The 21,165-nt window shown below is 40.4% G+C and overlaps 1 protein-coding gene across 2 annotated transcripts in view; it reads right to left on the bottom strand.

The window, feature by feature from the left end:
- CDH11 (cadherin 11) overlaps positions 1–21,165 on the bottom strand; it is a 110,933-nt gene that overhangs the window by 29,439 nt on the left and 60,329 nt on the right. For both annotated transcript variants that reach the window (XM_081870518.1, XM_081870519.1), the window contains exon 3: positions 2,080–2,490. In XM_081870518.1, coding sequence (XP_081726644.1) covers positions 2,080–2,307 — 228 coding nt within the window. In that variant the 5' untranslated portion in view covers positions 2,308–2,490. The remainder of the gene's footprint in view (positions 1–2,079; positions 2,491–21,165) is intronic.

Below are 21,165 nucleotides of genomic sequence, written 5' to 3'. Positions count from 1 at the left end.
TATTATTTGAAGATGCTTTTTATCAACACACTGACTTTTACATATTAATGAAATTTCTGGGGTTCCCAGATTTCTTTTGCCCATATATTGTAAATTTATTGGGCTGAAACCAGATATGTACTCAGAGTTTATTTGTTTCCAGAAACTGATTTTCTGTAGCATGGGCAGAGAGTCTGATAACCCAATGTGTCTTTGTATGGCCCCCTTGGGACTCTTCCTAGGCTACACCTTCTCCTCGGCCTCTTCCTTGTCTGGATGCAGGATAGAGGTGTGTGTGTGTGTGATTGTGTGTGTGTGTGAGAGAGAGAGAGAGAAAGAGAGAGAGAGAGAGAGAGAGGTGTAAAACCTTAACCCTTAGCTCACCACTGCCATGTGGCCTCAGAAAGGCTTGCCCAGAAGGGAATCCTAGGCTGAAAAAAGGTTCTACACTCCTATTCTATGATGCTTCTGGGCATCTCTGTCATGGATATAATGAACAAGTAATTTTAAATAGCCTGAAGAAAGAATTCACAAAGTGAATTAAGGATTAGTTTAAAATGTACTTGGGATTTTTTTTTGGGGGGGGCAATGTGGAAAGTAAAACTGATTATTAGTTGTTGAGATTAAGAGGAAAAAGCAGAGTATCTTTTATGAAAGGTTTTATATTCATCAGATACTTTTTTTAATCTGAACTTTTTAAAAAATGAGGTATGTGAAGCATGGGGCTGCAACAAATGAACCACCCATTGGCTTCCACCTCATTTCCAATTTCTCAGCTACTTAATGCCCATTGTGATATTTTAATGAATGGCACTAAAGCAATTAAAGTATAAAATGAAATCGGAGCCCCACTTGCCTTCCTTCACTTTCATAATGCTTATAGGCATTGGCTCTGTGAATTGATATGAAAAAGTAATGTATAAGACTCGGAACCATCTTCGCTTCCTCAAATGTTCAAGCTGGTACAATAGTGAAGAATTGTCACTCAGTGTGGTTAATCCGTTCCTGCTGTTTAATGCTGGTGCAGGTCCTTTGATGTAAGCAGGGCAGCACTTTTTAAGGTACATTCTGTTATAACTTGGAAAAATAGGTTGCATTCTGGGTAAGAGCAAATACAGGCTGCAACCCAAGTATGAACACAGTTTTCTTCTATCAAGGATGACTTTTAAAAGTCTGGTTCTATTGCTTTTGTGATAGAGAAGTCATCTGAGTGCTCTGTCATGTGAGTTGCCACACAAATGTTGATCATCCATCATGCTCATACACACGAAGAACCTTCCCCTGGAAAGGGGAATACAGACAAGCAGAGAAAGACTGAGGAGGGACTATCACTCAGTGGTGATATCACTCATGCAGAAGGTTCTAGGTTCAATCCAGGGGTAAATTTCAGTTAATTTCCGTTTCTCTCATTTTTTCAACTGAAATGCATCAATAGGCATATTTAAATTTGAAAAGGCCTTACAAAGATTTGTCACCATTTTAACACACACTTTTCCAAACAGGGGTGCCAACTTGAATAAAATATGCAGATAATTGATGACATGACACAGTGCATGCATATGATTTGAATGGCAATGCTCATCAACTTTGGGGGCCCCGCACCCTCAAATATTTTATTGGGGGGACCAAAGACCACTCAAACCGCAGGAATTGGCTCTTATGTTGCCAAATATGTACATTTTTGTATGTAGTTTTGCCAAATATACACCGTTTTGCAAGCAATTTTACTTGCTATGATGCACTTCTGCATGTTACTTTCACCAATATATGCATTTTTGTGTACTCTTTCCTCTAATGGACGCATTATTTGGTTAGAGGACTCCATTACAAAATACAAAGATGTGCACATTTCAAAACATAGCTCTGTCTCTGGAGAATATGGTCCTTGCGAGGGCATCAGAGGGACTCTTTGATGCAAGGCTGGCCCAGCTATGAGGCAAGGTGAGGCAACTGCCTCAGGTGGCAGAATATATAGGGGCAGCAGATAATGGGAACTGACATCCAACAACATCTAGAGGACCACAGATTTATAGAACTGCAGCTTAATAGTTCCTAAAGAGGTAAAATGCAACAACTGATAAAGAATAAAGGCTTTCTTACCCTTCCCACTAAAACAGGATCAGGTCCCGTATACTCCTCTATTACAAAGAACTGGTTCCATACCCATCCTCTTTTTGAACGGTGGAGAACTTGCCCTTCCTTTCCTTTTTCATGATGACCATGGAGTGATGGCCTGAAATGATTCAATTTCCCGATCTCTATTGCAAGGCTGAAGCACAGCATTCCCAGGCAGATAAGGGTAGCATGTAAACAGTTGTCCACCTTCATTTTTGGTTAATGTATAGGCACCAGAGTATCCACAAATCTAACACTTCTTCTCACAGGGCCACCAGAAAAGTAAAAAGGAATAATATAATCCTCTTGAAATTTCAGGTGTACTTTTCCATAAATGAGATGTAAACACTCCTTAAGCGCATCACTTTAATTCTGGATAGATTCCCAAATTATTTCCTAGAGGGTGGAAAGAGAGAAAAAGAAAGAGGGTGAGAAATGCAGGCTAATTTCCCCCACTGTGTCAATTATAAGTTAATTATAATTTCGAATATGTCATGTGAAGCAAGTTAGCATGGCCAATGTGTCATACATTACAATGACATTCCTCTGTTTGGAGTGTTGCCTGGTTCAGAGCTGTTTTAAAGATAAAGAGCCTTAAGAAAGGAGAGATAGACTCTTGCAGATGCCCATTAACTGTTAGCAAACTAAGCAGACACACAAAGTAACCTGGTCATCCTCTTCCTTACTATGGTGAGATGCATTGCATATCTATTTAAATTACAGTAATTACAGTAATTATTTCTCAGTGTGCATATTAAGATGCATGATTTTATGCACATCTATGCCTTCTTTTTTGATGATGTATATCCTCTCTCTTTTTCGATTGCAAGATAATAAATGAAATCGGGTAGAATAGGAAAATAATATATATTATATATTATAATAAAATATATTATAATACTTGCAGGTATGCATTCTAATTATAATGAATGATTTCTTTCCCTGTACTAGACTCACCGGGTTATTAGAAACATTTACAGTTAGTTTCATGATTATTGAAGAATGGAGTTTGCTTCTGTTTTTGTTTGTTTTTTCTACTAAGAGTGTAGAAAGCTGCCACAGAAAACTGTCCAACCATTGGTCCATCTATCTCATCATTGTTTACTCTGATTGGCAATAGTTCTCCAAGGATTCAGGCTGAAACCTTTCACAGCCCCACCTGGACACACCAAGGATTGATGCTGGGACCTTTTGCAAGCAAGGCAGACGCTATTGTCTGTATCAAATGTGCATGACCTAATGTCAGCATTTGCTTTCACCACTTCTCAGTACCTTTTCAAAATGCAAGCATCTAGAGTTAAGGCTGCAGAACCATGATATCAACTCACCAAGTAGAGTGCATAGAAAGTCATATATATATATGCATATTTATAACACATAGAAGCAAGCAAAGCCAAATATCAACCCACTACTGCCCTTTCCACTTTCACCAGATAACTTTCCAACAAGAATAAAACATTAGCACCCACCCTTTACTGAGTTGCTTTTCACTTCAGTCACACACTCAGCATGTAAAACCCAAATATCAAAAGAAGTGTGCATGCACACGAAAGCTCATACCTAGAACTAACTCAGTTGGTCTTTAAGGTGCTACTGGAAGGAATTTTTTTATTTTGTTTTGACCAAATATCAAAGAATGTGACTGGATGACAATACATAGCTGGTGAACTACAGTCAATTTGGTTGAGCACAAGAGCAGGCATTCTCCTTACATGATCCACATGAGAAAAGTAACTAAATAGGACTATAGTGGGGAAGGTCCACATCAAAACTCCCCCAAGTTTCCTCCAGCCACCACAAGGGAGTATTCCAGGGCATGTGAAAGTACATACAAAGGGAAGGTTTGGGTGTTCTGCTTCATTATCTTTGTTTGATTGGGGAGAGATATAAGAGGAAATTAAAAGAAGACAAATGAAACGTACAAGTGAATTTTCTTCCACAGACCATTAATTTTAAATGATGCCGTCAACAAATGGGTTTAAGAAAATCATCAAATATTTCCAATAACTGCCAAGATGTAGTATAACTTTATTACTGGGATTATTATGTAATTACCAAGAAACTCTTTAGAATAATAGAAAATATGTGTGGATATATGAAAGTGTTTACTATCAGTTGTTCAGGCATGAAGAACCAAACACAAAACATTAACCACATATCTAAGCCATTATCCTTAATATACTAATTAGGGCTTAATGTGGTAATTGCCTGCAATCCCTTTCTTTGTAAATCTCTCTCTGTTGGGTAAGGAATGGGCCAGAATCTTTTCAAGTCCTGTTGTATCTGGTCTTGTTGACATGACAACAGTACCCTAGGGTTTCTTTCTAGCATGCAACACAGAGGTTTTCAGTCTGGAGAAAGCACACTGGGGTTATTTTCAGCTGACCTACAGAGAAGTGCAATTCCTGTCGGTTTACCTCACCAACTATCTGGGTTTTGCAAACATTCCTAACAAATACCTGGGCAAGAAAACACACCTTATGGAAGCATAGAAAGTTGCCTTACTCAGGGTTTGCCGACTCATCCAGCTAGCCCAGGATATTCTGTACTTAATAGAGGTATGGATGCTGAAAGAAACTTAATTTTTGTGAATTCTAAGCATATTCATGGAGAAACAGAACAGGCTTATGAACAGAAGCATGGCATGTGACACTGACCTGAAAAGAAAATGATTGGGCTTTATCTAACTGGAATGGCTTTCCAGGGTTTCAAACAGGTTTCCTTCCCATCCCGACTTTGAGATGACTCTGGAACCTTTACAGGCTCTATCACTGAGCTGTATCCCTTTCAACAGCAGGTTTATGTAGTAGGAGCTGGACCTGGTCCAATTAGACTTATAAACATCTAGGGACAGAAGCATGTGGATATATGTTTTCATCAAAAGACATGACCTATAGTTCAATGGACCATGGATGAGCATTGCAATCCAGACTTCATGTGTAGAAATCTGACCTGATGCATGGATCCTTCTTGCAGGATTGACACAACGATGTTTCAGTGGGAGTATTTGCCTGTACTAGGAAAACATTTTTCTCTTGTTGTTGTTTTTGCTTGTTACTATGTTATGTATTTTTGGTTTTTTGATATTCTAAGCTACCTTGTGATCCTTGGATGAAGGGTTGTATGGAAATTTAAACAACAACAAATATCAGTTAAGTGATTGGATTGTATCTTAAAACAATCGATGCATAAATTATTCTAAGTTGTGGAGAGCTGATTGCTACTATAGAAGTAGGATCCAGCTGAAATACTGATCAAATGTGTGGTTGAAGAGCATGCAACTAACTTGAATGAACTTTCCTTTGTTCCTAGGAGCTCAGGGTAGCTTTTTAAAACTGAACATACACAATAAATGGTAAAAGAAATAATAACATATAAACTGTCAAGGTTAAATCCCCTAAAACTCTTTGCAAAATCTTTTCCTGTTTCCTTCCTATTCAATAAATATCTTTTCCCCCATGTTTCATATGTTCCATCTTCAATTTCCGTAGAGGGGGTGGAAATTATAACAAATGAATCACAGACAAAAACCCAAAGAGGCAAGTGGGATTATTATTTGATGACAAGGCTAGAGTCTAGGAAACCACGTCTGACCAATGGTATTCAAGCATACTCTCTATATAGCAAATATAATCCCAGTAGGACAAAAAAAGTTTCCAGTGACTGCCTTTATTTCAAACACCATATGCTGAAGCTCAATAGACTAAACAATCCCTTAGATTTGTCTAACCACCATGTCTGCATGATACATTAAAATAGCAGCTGTTCTGTGGGGATATGTATTTAACAAGACAGATTTCTAGAGTGTGCTATATAATGACATTATGATGGATAGCGTAATTCTGAGACAGTTTGCAGAAATAAGGGAAGTGGGATTTTCTGGCAAACAGACAGAACAAATAACTGAACCTCGTATGTAGATGGATAAATAACTGAGTGGGAAGTGCACAGAAGACGCAGACCTTCTTCTTCATGCTTATTGGGTTTGTAGCAATGGAAGGTTGCCAGACCTCCATTTAGATATTTTGGCTGCCCATAAAATTGTTACACAGCTGGATGGCCATTCCTTTGATAGTCAAAATGCTGGTGAGAAGCTCAGAACACCCTGGTAATGTATTTTGCTGTGTTTGAATAAAATATCCACTAGAGAATTGACGGGAAACCATTGGCCCTCCAATGACTACCATCATCCCCAAGCACGCTGGCTTGCCCTCATGACTGAAGGGACCGGGGCTGCATCATGTGTGTACAATGTGCGCACACACTGCAGAGAATGCTGACATCACTTGCACATGCTGAAAGGTAGTGCTGGCGTGCCCTGCGGCATGCGCGACTGACATCAGTACTCCCCATGACATGCGTGCATGGCTGCCACAGAATTTTGAGGGAACCCAATTCCTTCCTTGAAAATGGGAGGGGGGAGAGCTTGGGCCCCTGCTCCCCCATGATCATCCCCTGATCATCCCTGACCACTTGTCATATGTGATGCGGCTTATGGCAATGCCAGACTTTGGGGGTTAAAATTTCAGCAGCACCCTGCACAACACCAAAATTCGGTGTCCCTCCGCCTCTCGCCTTCCATTGTTCATCATTGTTGCCCTCTTGACTCAGCACCCAGTGCAGGCAAACCTGTCATACTCCCTAAATCCACCTCTGCTGATGGGAGTTTGAGACCAGTAATATCTGGAGGTTCACCACCTCTACACTAGGACTTTGGGGAAGTGGCACCTGATCTCAGGGATGGAAACATGGGTGGGTGGGTGGGTGTGGGTGTGTGAGAGAGAGGGTGGTGGTGGTAAAAAGTCATAAAGCAGTTTGGAAGAGGCAGAAAGTGAATGGTGAATTGGCTGAAGGCAAAAGTTACCTAGAGGATTCAGAGAGTCTAGGGATCTAACACTGAGTAGTTTACCTTCTGCTTGTAAGAACATCTGCAGTTTTCCACTACTATTTTTCACCACACTTGTGCATTTTAAAATAATTATTACAAAAACGTTTCCAGTGTTCTCGACCAAAGAATATCCAGCCTGGTAGCACTGCCTTTCAAACTCCCCAACAGTGTGGGAAATGGGAAGCACGCAACAATACAGCATAGTATGGGTTGGAAACTGCAGGTCTAAGGGCCAAATACAGCCTTTCAGGTCTCTCTATCTGGTCCTCAGAACTCTTCTCTGGCCATACCCCTCTCCCCAAGCCACTCCCTCTCACCAGTCCTTCTTCACACATATGATGTTTTTGCCTGTCTGGAATCTATCTTTAAACTATGATAATGCCTCTTGCTTGTCTGGCTGGAGGATAGAAATTAGCCTACTGTAGAGAGGTGAAATTTACATTCATTGCTCTGCCCACTTTTGCCTCTTGCCCCATCAACCACAGGTATTCCCTTGGTCCCCACTGGAAGCTTGCCCAGAAATGAATGTAGCCCTTAAACTGAAAAGAGGGAGATGGGTTGAGGAATGGGAACAGTAGGTGATAATAGTTCAGAGAGATATTTTTTTCCAGGATTGGGTTGTAGGCCATATCAACATGGTCCCCTGTAGCTGTCATTAATGAGCTCTTTCTAGAGCTCTCAGAGTGTGCGATTTCAAAAGCAATACATTTACTGCAGTACAATCTTAAATTCTGAAGTAAATCTGGCTGAGTTAAATGGAGCTTATTCCTAGGGAAATGGGTGGAGAATTGCAGCTTTACAATGTAATCCTATGAATCCTATTCATTGGGTGGCATTCCTACTCAGAATAGACACATTGAAATTAATGGATATGACTAACTTAATGTTCACTTATTTCAGTGAGTCCAGTGGGTTACTTACTTCCCAGGTAAGTGTGTGCAGAACTGCAATGTAAGTGAATTAATTAAAAGCAGATGTTGCTGAATACTGAGGATCTCATCCAGATATATATTTTACATATATTCAACAGTGCCTAGATAAACGACACTATTCCACTGAAGCTCACTGCACTTCAGCATAAACCGTTGTCTTTGTTCCTATCATCTGTCTCAGCGAACTGAAATATTATGGAAAGGTGTTTAAGTACGCTTACCTCCCGCTGAGAATTTTCATGAGATAAAGTAAAAACTGTGGCTTCAATCAGCTTAGCTATTACCAGATTTACATTTCCCTGCTAATTTAAGAATTATTTTACACTTCAAGCAACCTCAGCTTGCATGGAGGCTATATCTACTTACCCAGTGAACTCAGTGTGGCTTGATTCTGAGAAGACATGTTTTAAAAAAATGGTTGTGACTAAGTTGCTCAAGTATGTAGTTAGCTGAAGCCAGTATGGGGAATCAGTGGCACTCCAGCTTCCATCATTCCTGGCAACTGGCCATGCTGGCTGAGGCTGATGGGAGCTAGGTGTTCAACAACACCTGGAGGGACATAGGTCTCCCCCTCTTTTTAAAAATAAGCCTTCAGTAACAGATTAAGGACACTTTGGGGGCTGTTTCTATTGTGTTTCACATGAGAAAACATAATATGGCACTAATGGGTTAATGGGTTTTTGTTACCTTGTTTTTGTAGAGAAGCTCTCTTCTGTGGCCTAATAACCTGAAGTTTCTCCAGTTTCTAACGGATACTTTAAATGCAGGTTGTTTGAGCTGGGAATATGTGTGCCTGTCTGTCTGTAGTGTGTGTGCATGTGTATTTGCCGATTCCTCCCACCCTATCCACTGCTGCCCCCTCTGCCTCCCAATCTGAAAGCAGCATGGATGGCTGTAGGAGAAAGGGGAAATATGTAAAAAGCAACCTCCTTCCCTTATTCATTAGCAGAAATGGATATGAGAATTATAGTGATGTTAGTAGTGATGTAATCCCATTGATTATCAGATAAGAATCATGACAACTATAGTCTGTTAAGGGAACTGTAGGTCTGCAAGGGGAAAACTATAGTTCCAGGATTCTTGAGGGAAAGTCATATGCTTTATATGTGCATTGAGTCCTCTTTAAACGTATGGTGTGGCTCTGAATTGTACATAAAATGTCGGGGGGGGGGGTTGTGGAGTGAGACTGTTACATGAAAAGTCATTTCTTAACTCTGTAGCTGGGGCTTGATGAAAGACCAATTGAGCAAGATGGATTCAAGGCAGGGGGAGAATTAAGTGGGTTAGCACAAAGAAGCAAAAAGGGAATTGACTGGATGGAGTACATGACCCAAATTTTCAGTTTATCCCATGCTACTATGGGTAGCTAGAAATCAAAGCAAACACGTCCATGAAATAACTGAAATGTGGAAAATCAAGCATTTGAGTGCCCAAGAGTCACACCCTACCTGCTGCTTAGAGCTTCTCCTAACAACAGGGTGCTCTTTGCTGCTTCAGACCACAATATAATTGTGTGAGTCTAATATGCTCTGCATAAACCTCTGTACGTAAATCTTTGAAGGGATTAGAGTCTTATTCTTTTAATACTCTCCCTTTTACCTTGGAGATCTCTTGGGGCAGCTTTAAAAATTACATTCTGTGCAAAGTTATGAATGAAAATTTTAATCCCTTGCATTTAAGAATTATCTCTCTTGGCTTGGTATTGGATAAACATTTAAATCTGGTAAACTCCAACTGTTCCTAAAAATAGCTTTTCATACTGTAGTTGCTTTCTCCCTGTGGCTGGTTGGATATTTTGTATACAGAAATGATAGAATAAAGGCTGATTTGTCTAAAGTAAAGTGGTACCTCTGGTTACGAATGCTTCTGGTTATGAACGCTTCAGGTTTCGAGATCCGCTAACCCGGAAGTAGCTGCTCTTGGTTGCAAACTTTGCCCCAGGATGCAAACAGAAATCACATGCCAGAGCGCACGCGAAGCGGGAGGCCCTATTAGCAAAAGGCTATGAACGGTTTCAGCTTAAGAACGGACCTCCAGAATGAATTAAGTTCGTAACTAGAGGTACCACTGTACTATGCTTCCAAATATGAGAAGCATCTTGCAAACGATGTCTATGAGTACCAACTAGGGCTGCCAACTAATGAAGAATGTTTTGTTGCTTAATTGCCAACATACAGACCAGTCTTTAACGATTGATTGATTGATTGATTAGGTACTTAGTTAAATGCAAATGTATTTGCATATTAACAAACCCTCAATATGTACTCTTTTGAAATACCGGAGGAAGTGTGGAGAGCTTAATTTGAAAAACAAAATTTATCATTTGCTGTGAGACTACTTTTACTATTGTCTTTTAAATTCTTTATTCCAGTAGCACCTCAAAAACCCCTGAAAACCCCTCATAATTTTACTATCTACTTAGCTTAAAATTTCCCTTCACCATTCAACCAGATATTTGGTTGATTTGTATGCTGGCCAAACTAATTAAAGATTAGAAACTTATGGCAAAAGATTCTTCCCAGGTTCTATCCAAGTTTCACATATGTCTTTGAAAATTCCAGAGGGTCACTGGAGGGTTTCAAACTCAATGAACCAGGCTGGAGTGCAGTGCAGTGCAGTACATTCTGAATTCATAGACCAAATGGAGCAAACAGCACGCAGACCTAGTGGTGGGAGTAAACAATCCTTAAATAAGAGACACGGGGGAATGATTAATGGACTTCAATGTCTGTACACTAATGCGCAAAACATGGGAAATAAATAAGATGAGCTTGAGCTCTTGGTACAGCAAACTAAATATGACATAATAGGCATCACTGAAACCTGGTGGGATAAGTCCCACGACTGGAATGTAATAATGGAGGGATACAATCTATTTCAGAGAAACAGACCAGACAAGAAAGGAGGAGGAGTGGCGTTATATGTCAGGGATGAGTATACCTGTGAAGAGATCCAAGATTTAGAACCTCAAAGCCAAAGTGAGAGCATTTGGGTCAAAATTAAGGGAGAGAACAGTGACCTCATTGTGGGAGTTTACTATAGATCCCCAAGCCAAACGGAGGACATAGATGATGCCTTCCTGGAACAGATGGCCAAGCATGCAAAAGGAAGGGAGATAGTAGTAATGGGGGACTTCAATTACCCAGATATTTGTTGGATGTCAAACTCAGCCAAGAGCATAAGGTAAAACAGATTCCTCACTGGCCTTGCAGACAACTTCGTTGTCCAGAAAGTGGGAGAAGCAACAAGAGGAACAGCCATTTTAGATCTGGTCCTAACCAATGTTGATGACCTGGTTAGTGGGGTAGAAGTGGAAGGATCATTAGGCGCGAGTGATCATGCTCTTCTGAAGTTTACTATACAATGGAAAGGAGCAGCCAAGCATACTAGGACTCAATTTCTTGACTTTAAGAAAGCCGACTTCATAAAACTTAGGGAAGTGCTGGGTGAGATCCCATGGACAGTAATACTAAAAGGAAAGGGAGTTCATGATGGCTGGGAGTTTGTTAAGAGGGAGATAGTAAAAGCACAACTTCAGGCAATACCAATGAGACGGAAACATGGAAGGTGCCTAAAGAAGCCAGGGTGGCTATCTAAAGAACTTTTAACTGAGTTAAGATTAAAAAAGGATGTGTACAAAAAATGGAAAAGGGGGGAAACCACCAAAGAGGAATTCAAACAAATAGCCAGCACGTGTAGACACAAAGTCAGAAAAGCTAAAGCACAGAATGAATTCAGGCTTGCTAGAGAGGTTAAAAGCAACAAAAAAGGCTTTTATGGGTATGTTCGTAGCAAAAGGAAGAACAAAGAAACCGTGGGGTCACTCAGAGGAGAAGGTGGTGAAATGCAAACAGGGGACACAGAAAGGGCTGAACTCCTCAATGCCTTCTTTTCCTCAGTCTTCTCCGATAAAGAAAACAATGCCTGACCTGAAGAATTTGGAGCAAATGATTCAGCAGAGGAAACACAGCCCAGAATAACTAAGGAGATAGTACAAGAATACTTGGCTAGTTTAGATGTATTCAAGTCTCCAGGGCCAGATGAACTGCATCCAAGAGTATTAAAAGAACTGGCAGATGTGATCTCAGAACCACTGGCAGTCATCTTTGAGAATTCCTGGAGAACAGGCGAAGTCCTGGCAGACTGGAGGAGGGCAAATGTTGTCCCTATTTTCAAAAAGGGGGAAAGAGAGGACCCAAATAATTACCGCCCAGTCAGTCTGACATCAATACCAGGGAAGATTCTGGAGCAGATCATTAAGCAAACAGTCTGTGAGCACATAGAAAGGAATGCTGTGATCACCAATAGTCAGCATGGATTTCTGAAAAAGAAGTCATGTCAGACTAACCTGATCTCGTTTTTTGACAGAATTACAAGCCTGGTAGATGAAGGGAACGCAGTGGATGTAGCCTACGTTGATTTCAGCAAGGCATTTGACAAGGTGCCCCATGATATTCTTGTAAAGAAGCTGGTAAAATGCGGTCTTGACTATGCTACCACTCAGTGGATTTGTAACTGGCTGACTGACCGAACCCAAAGGGTGCTCATCAATGGTTCCTCTTCATCCTGGAGAAGAGTGACTAGTGGGGTGCCACAGGGTTCTGTCTTGGGCCCGGTCTTATTCAACATCTTTATCAACGACTTGGATGATGGACTCAAGGGCATCCTGATCAAATTTGCAGATGACACCAAACTGGGAGGGGTGGCTAACACCCCAGAGGACAGGATCACACTTCAAAACGACCTTGACAGATTAGAGAACTGGGCCAAAACAAACAAGATGAATTTTAACCGAGAGAAATGTAAAGTACTGCACTTGGGCAAAAAAAATGAGAGGCACAAATACAAGATGGGTGACACCTGGCTGGAGAGCAGTACATGTGAAAAGGATCTAGGAGTCTTGGTTGACCACAAACTTGACATGAGCTAACAGTGTGACGCGGCAGCTAAAAAAGCCAATGCAATTCTGGGCTGCATCAATAGGAGTATAGATCAAGGGAAGTAATAGTGCCACTGTATTCTGCTCTGGTCAGACCTCACCTGGAGTACTGTGTCCAGTTCTGGGCACCACAGTTCAAGAAGGACACTGACAAACTGGAACGTGTCCAGAGGAGGGCAACCAAAATGGTCAAAGGCCTGGAAACGATGCCTTATGAGGAACGGCTAAGGGAGCTGGGCATGTTTAGCCTGGAGAAGAGGAGGTTAAGGGGTGATATGATAGCCATGTTCAAATATATAAAAGGATGTCACATAGAGGAGGGAGAAAGGTTGTTTTCTGCTGCTCCAGAGAAGCGGACACGGAGCAATGGCTCCAAACTACAAGAAAGAAGATTCCACCTAAACATTAGGAAGAACTTCCTGACAGTAAGAGCTGTTCGACAGTGGAATTTGCTGCCAAGGAGTGTGGTGGAGTCTCCTTCTTTGGAGGTCTTTAAGCAGAGGCTTGACAACCATATGTCAGGAGTGCTCTGATGGTGTTTCCTGCTTGGCAGGGGGTTGGACTCGATGGCCCTTGTGGTCTCTTCCAACTCTATGATTCTATGATTTTATGCTTTAGTACTTTCCCTCTTTCTCTGCTCTTACCAGACTACAAATCCCAGTAAGGTATCTTTCTGTGTACCATAAGGGAGATGGAGAGAACTGAAGAAGCATGGAGAGAGAGAAGAGAGTGATTTCTCACTTGCAAGAGTAGCAGATCTGTGGCAAGCAAGCAAGGAAGGCTATGTGGTTGTAGGGGTTGAGTGCATGTGCATAAATCCAGAGGATACATTGTGGTTTGTGACAGGCACCTCTGCCTGGCCCCACCTATTTACAAAAGTCTATATTATTTGCCCAGTATTTCTACCCTAAGACAAAAGCTGTGTCTTTTGTCCTGTGTTTCAATTTAAATTGTAATATTTTACTTTCTAAATTTGCATTTACGCATATTAACAGTTTAAAAGAGGTGTCATAGAAATTTTTTTTCTCTGGTTTTGGTTTCATTTTCAAGCACGCACAGTGTCTAGTGAAGGCACAATTTGAAAGTACAAACAAACTGAATGATTTCAAAATAGGAGAGGGAGAGAGAGAGAGAGAGAGAGAGAGAGAGAGACTAAAAGGATTGGGAAATGAAAAATGGTTGCAAACTGAGTTTTACATTCTTCAACTGCCCTGGGGAGATGCACTTGAGATAAATGTGACATAGACTGTCTATTTTTAAGCACACACTCAGCAGGAATAGGAAAACAACCAGCATAAGAAAAGGAGTCTTACTAAGGAACACAATGATTGATAGTATCATTTGACATAATGACTATGCTCTTGGAGGAGTTTACTTTAAATAATAATTGTATACTTGTGTGACTTGGAGCTAAGTGGAAAATTCATAATTTACCGTGTGCTCAAAATCCAATATCGCCCTAGCCTTTGCCCATTCCCATTCCAATAGCCTTTTTTCTATTATATAAGTGAGTGGTTGTAGATGGGGCCCTGAGGGAGAAATAACCTAAGTCAAGAAGCTGCCAATTATTATATGTCGCATTCACATTATAAGCCAGTTCTGAGTGCTTTTCATTTACAAGAGAGCTTGTGTGTAAGAAGGTTAAAATTAACCTTAGACCTTTTCTTTTTGTTTGCAGGTTTATGCAGAAAAAAGTATATAAAAAAATTCCAGCCCCAATAGCAGCCTAATTTCAACATGCAACAGAATTTGCATGCTTTAGATCTAAACTAGTACAGAGCAAAAGGAGGCAGACTTTGCTTTCATATACAACTGTTTGGAGGCATTTCTTCATTTATTTTCATTTGGAACATTTATTTTTAACTTTGTTTCAGAATTAGAGGGGGGGGACACAAGAAGCGATGAAGAAGAAGAAATTTTGTGTGTGCAAGCATATCAAACATATACAGTGGTACCTCGGGTTACAGACGCTTCATGTTACAGACGCTTCATGTTACATACTCCGCTAGCCCAGAAATATTACCTCGGGTTAAGAACTTTGCTTCAGGATGAGAACAGAAATCGCGCAGCAGCGGCACGGCAGCAGCAGGAGGCCCCATTAGCTAAAGTGGTGCTTCAGGTTAAGAACAGTTTCAGGTAAAGACAGACCTCCAGAATGAATTAAGTTCTTAACCCATGGTACCACTGTATAACCTTCCAAATTATAGCATTTTCAACAAAGTCTTTTAAAGGGAGCTTGTTATTTTTATCCCATTCTTCATCTATATTGGATTCGAAATTGTTTTCAGTAATTATATATGTATATCACTTCTAGCTGTTTCATTGGAAAAGATTGATAAACAAGAATAAACAAATAATCCAATGGCACAGACACACAACTGCCACTGACCCTGGGGGTTGTTGGTGGTTCCTTTTTCGAATGAAATTTCTAACTCACTTTTGCTTTCCAATGGAGATGCTTAGAGGGGCTAACAAAGCAGCTAAGAAAAAAAAGCCAATAATCTTATCATTAAAAACAAATGAATAGATACCACAATACAGCACAAAAGCATTAAAAATAGCATTAGCAAAGATTCAAAAGAGACAGAATTTACAAATAAATAACTTTACAGAGCAAAAGAATCTAGGGAAGGGAAAAGGAACTTTTGGGGTCCATGATTTAATGTTTATGCAAACATATATAGGGTGAACAGCCTTTAAGACTGGAAGAGAAAATAGGAACAGAGAAACCCAAACTGTAACATATTTGTCTGTTTTTCGTAGAATTAATAGCTTATTGTCTTCAGAATACTAATAAACAAGATGATGATATAACCACTGGTTTCTGAAATTGGTTGACATTGACCCCTTAGGATGAATCGGGCTGGGCTGAGGTTTGAAAAAGGCCGAGGATGGAAAATACATTTGTGAAATACAGAGAAAAAACTTTAATTAGGAACTGCGATCCTCAGAAATAAAGGCTATGGGCATGTACAGAGTGTTCCCACTCCCAGTGAGGAACCTTCACAATACAACACTATTTTCTTCTTCTTTACACATGGTAATTTTTAGTAATGAAGATTGGTGACTGAAAACTGTTGATTACATATTGGTGTTTCTTGACTTTATTTCACTTACATTCCAAAGAATTTGGGTTGGTGCTGATGACAACTTTATAAGCTCAATAAGGGGTCAATGAACACAGAAATTTTGGAAACCCCCAACCCCTACTTCTTGAGGCCAGAAATTGCAGACTGCAGAGACTTCCGGAGGCGGCGCGTCCGGCAATGGCTGCCCTCTTCTAACTGCGAAGAGGGAGCTCCGCAGAAACGGGTCGTCCGCTACGGCGCAGCGGAGACCCACATCGGAAAACCACAGGCAGCGAAAGCCTGTGGCCGTGGGACTCGGCGGGCACCAGGAGCGCCCCCCGAAACGTAGAAGGGACCCCGTAAGAGGTCCCGGAACGTGGAAGGGTTGGCGCGGTGCTGTGAGTCAATCGCTCTTTCTGCAAAGTGAAGCCGCGTAGCTGCTGTCGGTGAGTGCTGTCCTCTTTTCCTGGAATCATTCGGCTGGAAATCAACAACTCGTGAGTAAGAAGGAAAGAAAGATTTGGACGCTAAATTTTTGTTAATTCGGCTAAAAACGAGAGACGAAACCAGGAAGTCCGTCTCTTGTCACTGCTTAAAGATTTAAAGCAAAGGCTTTGATGTTTGGAGCCTCTGAAGAGGCGTCAAAAGGCAAGTAACTCTCACATCTATCTAAGCTGCTTTAGGACTTAACTTGCTAAAAGTTTACTTTGGAATACAAACTGTTTGATACCTGTTCCGTTGGATTTACAAATTGATAAAGAATCCCTGGTAGTCGGACTGCCTGGACAACAGAGCTGTCAGATTGCAAGACTTTGATACTTTGTTGCTGAAGGTATTATTAACTGAGCTTTAGTGGAACTGTTACACTGAACTGTTACATTCTGCACTTATTGAGACAATGTTACATTTTGAGACCAACTCTGCTAAATACAACTAAACTGAAGGTCTTTTGGGAAACTAAAGGCTGTTTGGACTGTGCAAATATAGAAATCGGGGAAAACCTTGAAGGTTTATACAAGGGAGATTAATAATTTGATTTATCCCCGATTATAAAGGTGAGCTCCCTCTAGAGGACTTTGGATTTATAACTACACTTGACTTTCCTTTTGGTTTCTTTTCCTCCTAAAAGTTTACTTTATGGGCTTGCGGATTCTCATGGGAACATATTTAATTTGACCTTGACTAGCAGACAGAATTGGAATGAGTGGCACTGCGAGACAAACAAGAGCGGCTAGAGGAAAAAAGCAAGCAACCTTGACTTTAGTTTCGCAGCCACGAAGATCATCTGCCCCCAATGTTTTGGAACTAGAGGGAGCTGAACAGCTGCTGGAAGAAGATATGGCATCAGGGGGATCTGCTTCAGTATTAGACAAAATACTTGAAAAATTGGAAGGCCTAGATAAAAAAAGTGGATGAACAAACGGCTAAGATTGATCAGACTAGAGACTCTGTCAACAAATTAACTGAGCAAGTTGCTTTGAATGCACAAGCAATTGGCAAATTAACTGAATCCACTGTAGAAAACCAGAAACTGGCAGAGGAAGCTATCCAGAAAACTGAGGCACTGGAGCAGGAGGTAAGACCACTTCACAAGCAGGTTGGGGAACAGCAGGCCTATCTGTCTATGATCGAACTTCGGGCCCGGGAAAACAACTTAAGATTGAGGTGTGTGCCAGAACTTGAACCTGAACAAGGAAATCTAATTGACTTCTTGACAAAGGAATTTTCTAAATGGTGGCCCTTGAAGGAAGAAGAGGACTTTAAAATTGTGACTGCCTTTAGACTTGGGAAATTAACAAGGAAGGACAAGCCCAGAGACTGTTTGATTACTTTGAGATCCAAGGAGGAAAGAGACAAGATACTAGGACTACACTACGGAAAGTCACTTGAAATTTCGGATAAAAGAGCAGAGATTTACAAGGATATTCCTAGACAACTTCTGGACCTCAGATCCACCTACCTTGAACTAACAAGGCTGTTGAGGAGCAACTCAATTATTTTTAGGTGGGAATTTCCACAAGGACTATCTTTCACGTTCAGAGGGAAGAAGGTGAAAATAAAAACAGCTGAAGACAGAGACAAATTTTTGAATATTTACGGAGAGGACCTTCAGAAAGGGATTGAAGAACCTTCAGGGGCTGGACCATCCTCTGCATCTATACCTACACCCTTGGGGCCTGAAGACCAGGACAAAAAGATACCACCACCAGGGCAATAACAGATATATCCAGGATGTCTTTGCAACTTCTGAGTTGGAACATAAATGGCGCCAACATCCCGGAGAAAAGGAGAAGGATATTTCATATTTTGAAAAAAGAACAATTGGACATTATTTGTTTACAAGAAACACATGTGACTAGGCTTCATAGAAAAGTGTTAATAAATAAAAGATTAGGCCAAGAATTTATCTCTTCGGACCGAGTTAAGAAAAGAGGTGTGGTGATATATGCAAAAGAGAGCCTGTCACCAAAATTTTTATTCAAAGATGAACAAGGAAGAATCCTGGCAATTGAGATCCAGAACCAAGGAGAAAAGTTTTTGATATTAGGAGTTTATGCGCCAAATGACGGAAAATCGGAATTCTATAAGAAGCTGCATGAGACAATACTGGACTATCTGAGCTATGACAACATCATTATGATGGGAGATATGAACGGGGTGGTATCAACTAACATGGACAAGTCACATAGTCAAAATGTAACAAAAGAAGGCAGACTACCTAAAACATTCTTTGAACTTACTGACAACATGGACTTGATCGATATCTGGAGAATAAAGAACCCCCTAGGAAGAGAGGGAACATTTTTTTCTGAAGCCCAACTGACATGGACAAGAATCGACCAAATATGGACAACTAGAGTCCTGGCACCTAAGATAAAAAAAGTGGAAATCTGCCCAAAGACCTGCTCCGACCATAGCGCTGTAAAGATGGACATGAGACTAACTCCAACCGGCTCCTTTAGATGGAGGATGAATGACAATCTGTTTAGAGATCAGGAGATTATCAAAAAGGCCCAAAAAGCTTTGAAGGACTATTTTGAGATTAACCTGAACACCACGGTGGAAAAAAGAACTGTCTGGGACGCAAGTAAGGCGGTTATGAGGGGGTTTCTGATACAACAGAACACTATAAGGAAAAAAGCACAGAATGAGAAAAAAGATAAGATTTTGGAGAAAATTAAAGAAGGTGAGAAGAAGTTAAGATCTAAACCGAAATCAAAGGAGATTTTAAGAGAAATTAAACTTTATCAAGCGCAATATTCAAAACTGATAAATCAGGAAGTGGAATGGAAAGTCAAGCTAATGAAACAGAGATCCTTTGAATCAGCAAATAAATGTGGAAAGCTGCTAGCATGGCAGCTGAAAAAGAGACAAAAGCTGAACACGGTAACAAATTTAGAAATTGAAGGAAGAAACATTCAGAACCCAGCGGAGATTAGAAAGTGCTTCCAGAGATATTTCAAGCAATTATATACACAAGGGCCGCAAGACGAATCGGAGATAGAACAATTTTTAAAGAAGAATGGTCTACCAAGGTTGTCCCTGCGAAATAGAACTATCCTGAACTACAAAATAACACAACAAGAGATTGAAGAAGCCATTCAGAACATGCAACTGGGCAGATCTCCAGGGCCAGATGGTCTCACCTCCAAGTATTATAAGACATTGAAAGACTATTTGATATACCCACTAATGGAGGTTTGTAATGAAATTATGGAAGGGAAGAAGGCACCAGAGTCGTGGAAAGAGGCCTTTATCACATTGATACCTAAACTAGAAACCGAAAAGACAGAACTCAAGAATTACCGCCCCATCTCCCTCCTGAATGTGGATTATAAAATATTTGCAGACATTTTAGCAAGCAGATTTAAAAAAGTGTTAAATGAAGTGATTCACAAGGACCAAGCAGGCTTTCTCCCAGGTAGACATTTGTTTGCAAACACAAGAAACATTATTGACATTTTGGAACTCCTGCAGACAAATATCAACACAAAAGCAGTTCTGATATTTATAGATGCGGAGAAGGCCTTTGATAATATTTCTTGGAAGTTTATGAAGAAAAACCTGGAAGGAATAGGAGTGGGGCGGGGGTTTGAGAATGGGATAGAGGCAATTTATTCGGAGCAGAAGGCAAAATTGATAGTGAACAATGTGGTGATGGAAGAGTTTAATATTGAAAAAGGAACACGACAAGGTTGTCCTATTTCCCCTTTGTTATTTATATCGGTCCTGGAAGTGCTCTTAAATATGATTAGAGGAGACCGGTTGGTGGAGGGTATTCAGGTCGGAGCGAAACAGTATAAACTTAAAGCATTTGCAGATGACCTAGTATTGACCTTACAGGAGCCAGAGCCCAGTACCAAAAGGGTATTGCAATTGATTTATGAGTTTGGTCGGGTGGCGGGATTTAAACTTAACAAGCAAAAAACCAAGGTTTTGGAAAAAAATATGACCTCTTCAGAATCAGAAAGGTTTCAGAAAGAGACAGAATTAAATGTGGTTAAAAAAGTAAAATACCTAGGGGTAAACATAACAGCCAAGAACATGAACTTATTTAAAGATAATTATGAAAAATGTTGGTCTGAAATTAAAAGGGATCTAGAAATTTGGTCAAGATTGAAACTTTCCTTGTCAGGACGTATTGCTGCTATTAAGATGAATGTATTGCCAAAAATGTTGTTTTTGTTTCAAACTCTACAGATTGTGGACAAAATGGGGTGTTTTGAGAAGTGGCAGAGAGATATTTCTAAATTTGTCTGGCAGGGCAAAAAGCCCAGAATTAAGTTTAAGATATTAACTGACGCTAAAGAGAGAGGGGGCTTTGCCCTGCCAGACTTAAAGCTGTACTACGAATCAGCAGCTTTCTGCTGGTTGAAGGACTGGCTGCTTCTTGAAAACACAGATGTTTTAGATTTGGAAGGATTCAACAATGCTTTTGGATGGCATGCATATTTGTGGTATGACAAGGTTAAAATACTCAAGGCCTTTAAGAATCATGTTGTCAGAAAAGCAGTGTTCAATGTCTGGATAAAATATAAAGACTTACTGGAAAACAAGACCCCAAGGTGGCTATCACCAATGGAGGCTAAGGCTCAATATGGAGGCCAAATGGCCGAAATATTGGGAAATAATAGAAAAAGACGGAGATAATTGGAGGTTGCAGAGTATGGAGAAAATAAAAGATAAAGTGCGAGATTGGCTACATTATGCTCAGATTAAAGAAGTTTTTAAGTCGGACAAAAA

Source organism: Podarcis erhardii, assembly GCF_964252035.2.
Source record: "Podarcis erhardii genome assembly, chromosome: 7".
NCBI classification, from domain to species: Eukaryota; Metazoa; Chordata; class Lepidosauria; order Squamata; family Lacertidae; genus Podarcis; species Podarcis erhardii.
Note: the sequence above shows the minus strand (reverse complement) of the source record. Positions and strands in the feature narration are given on the sequence as shown.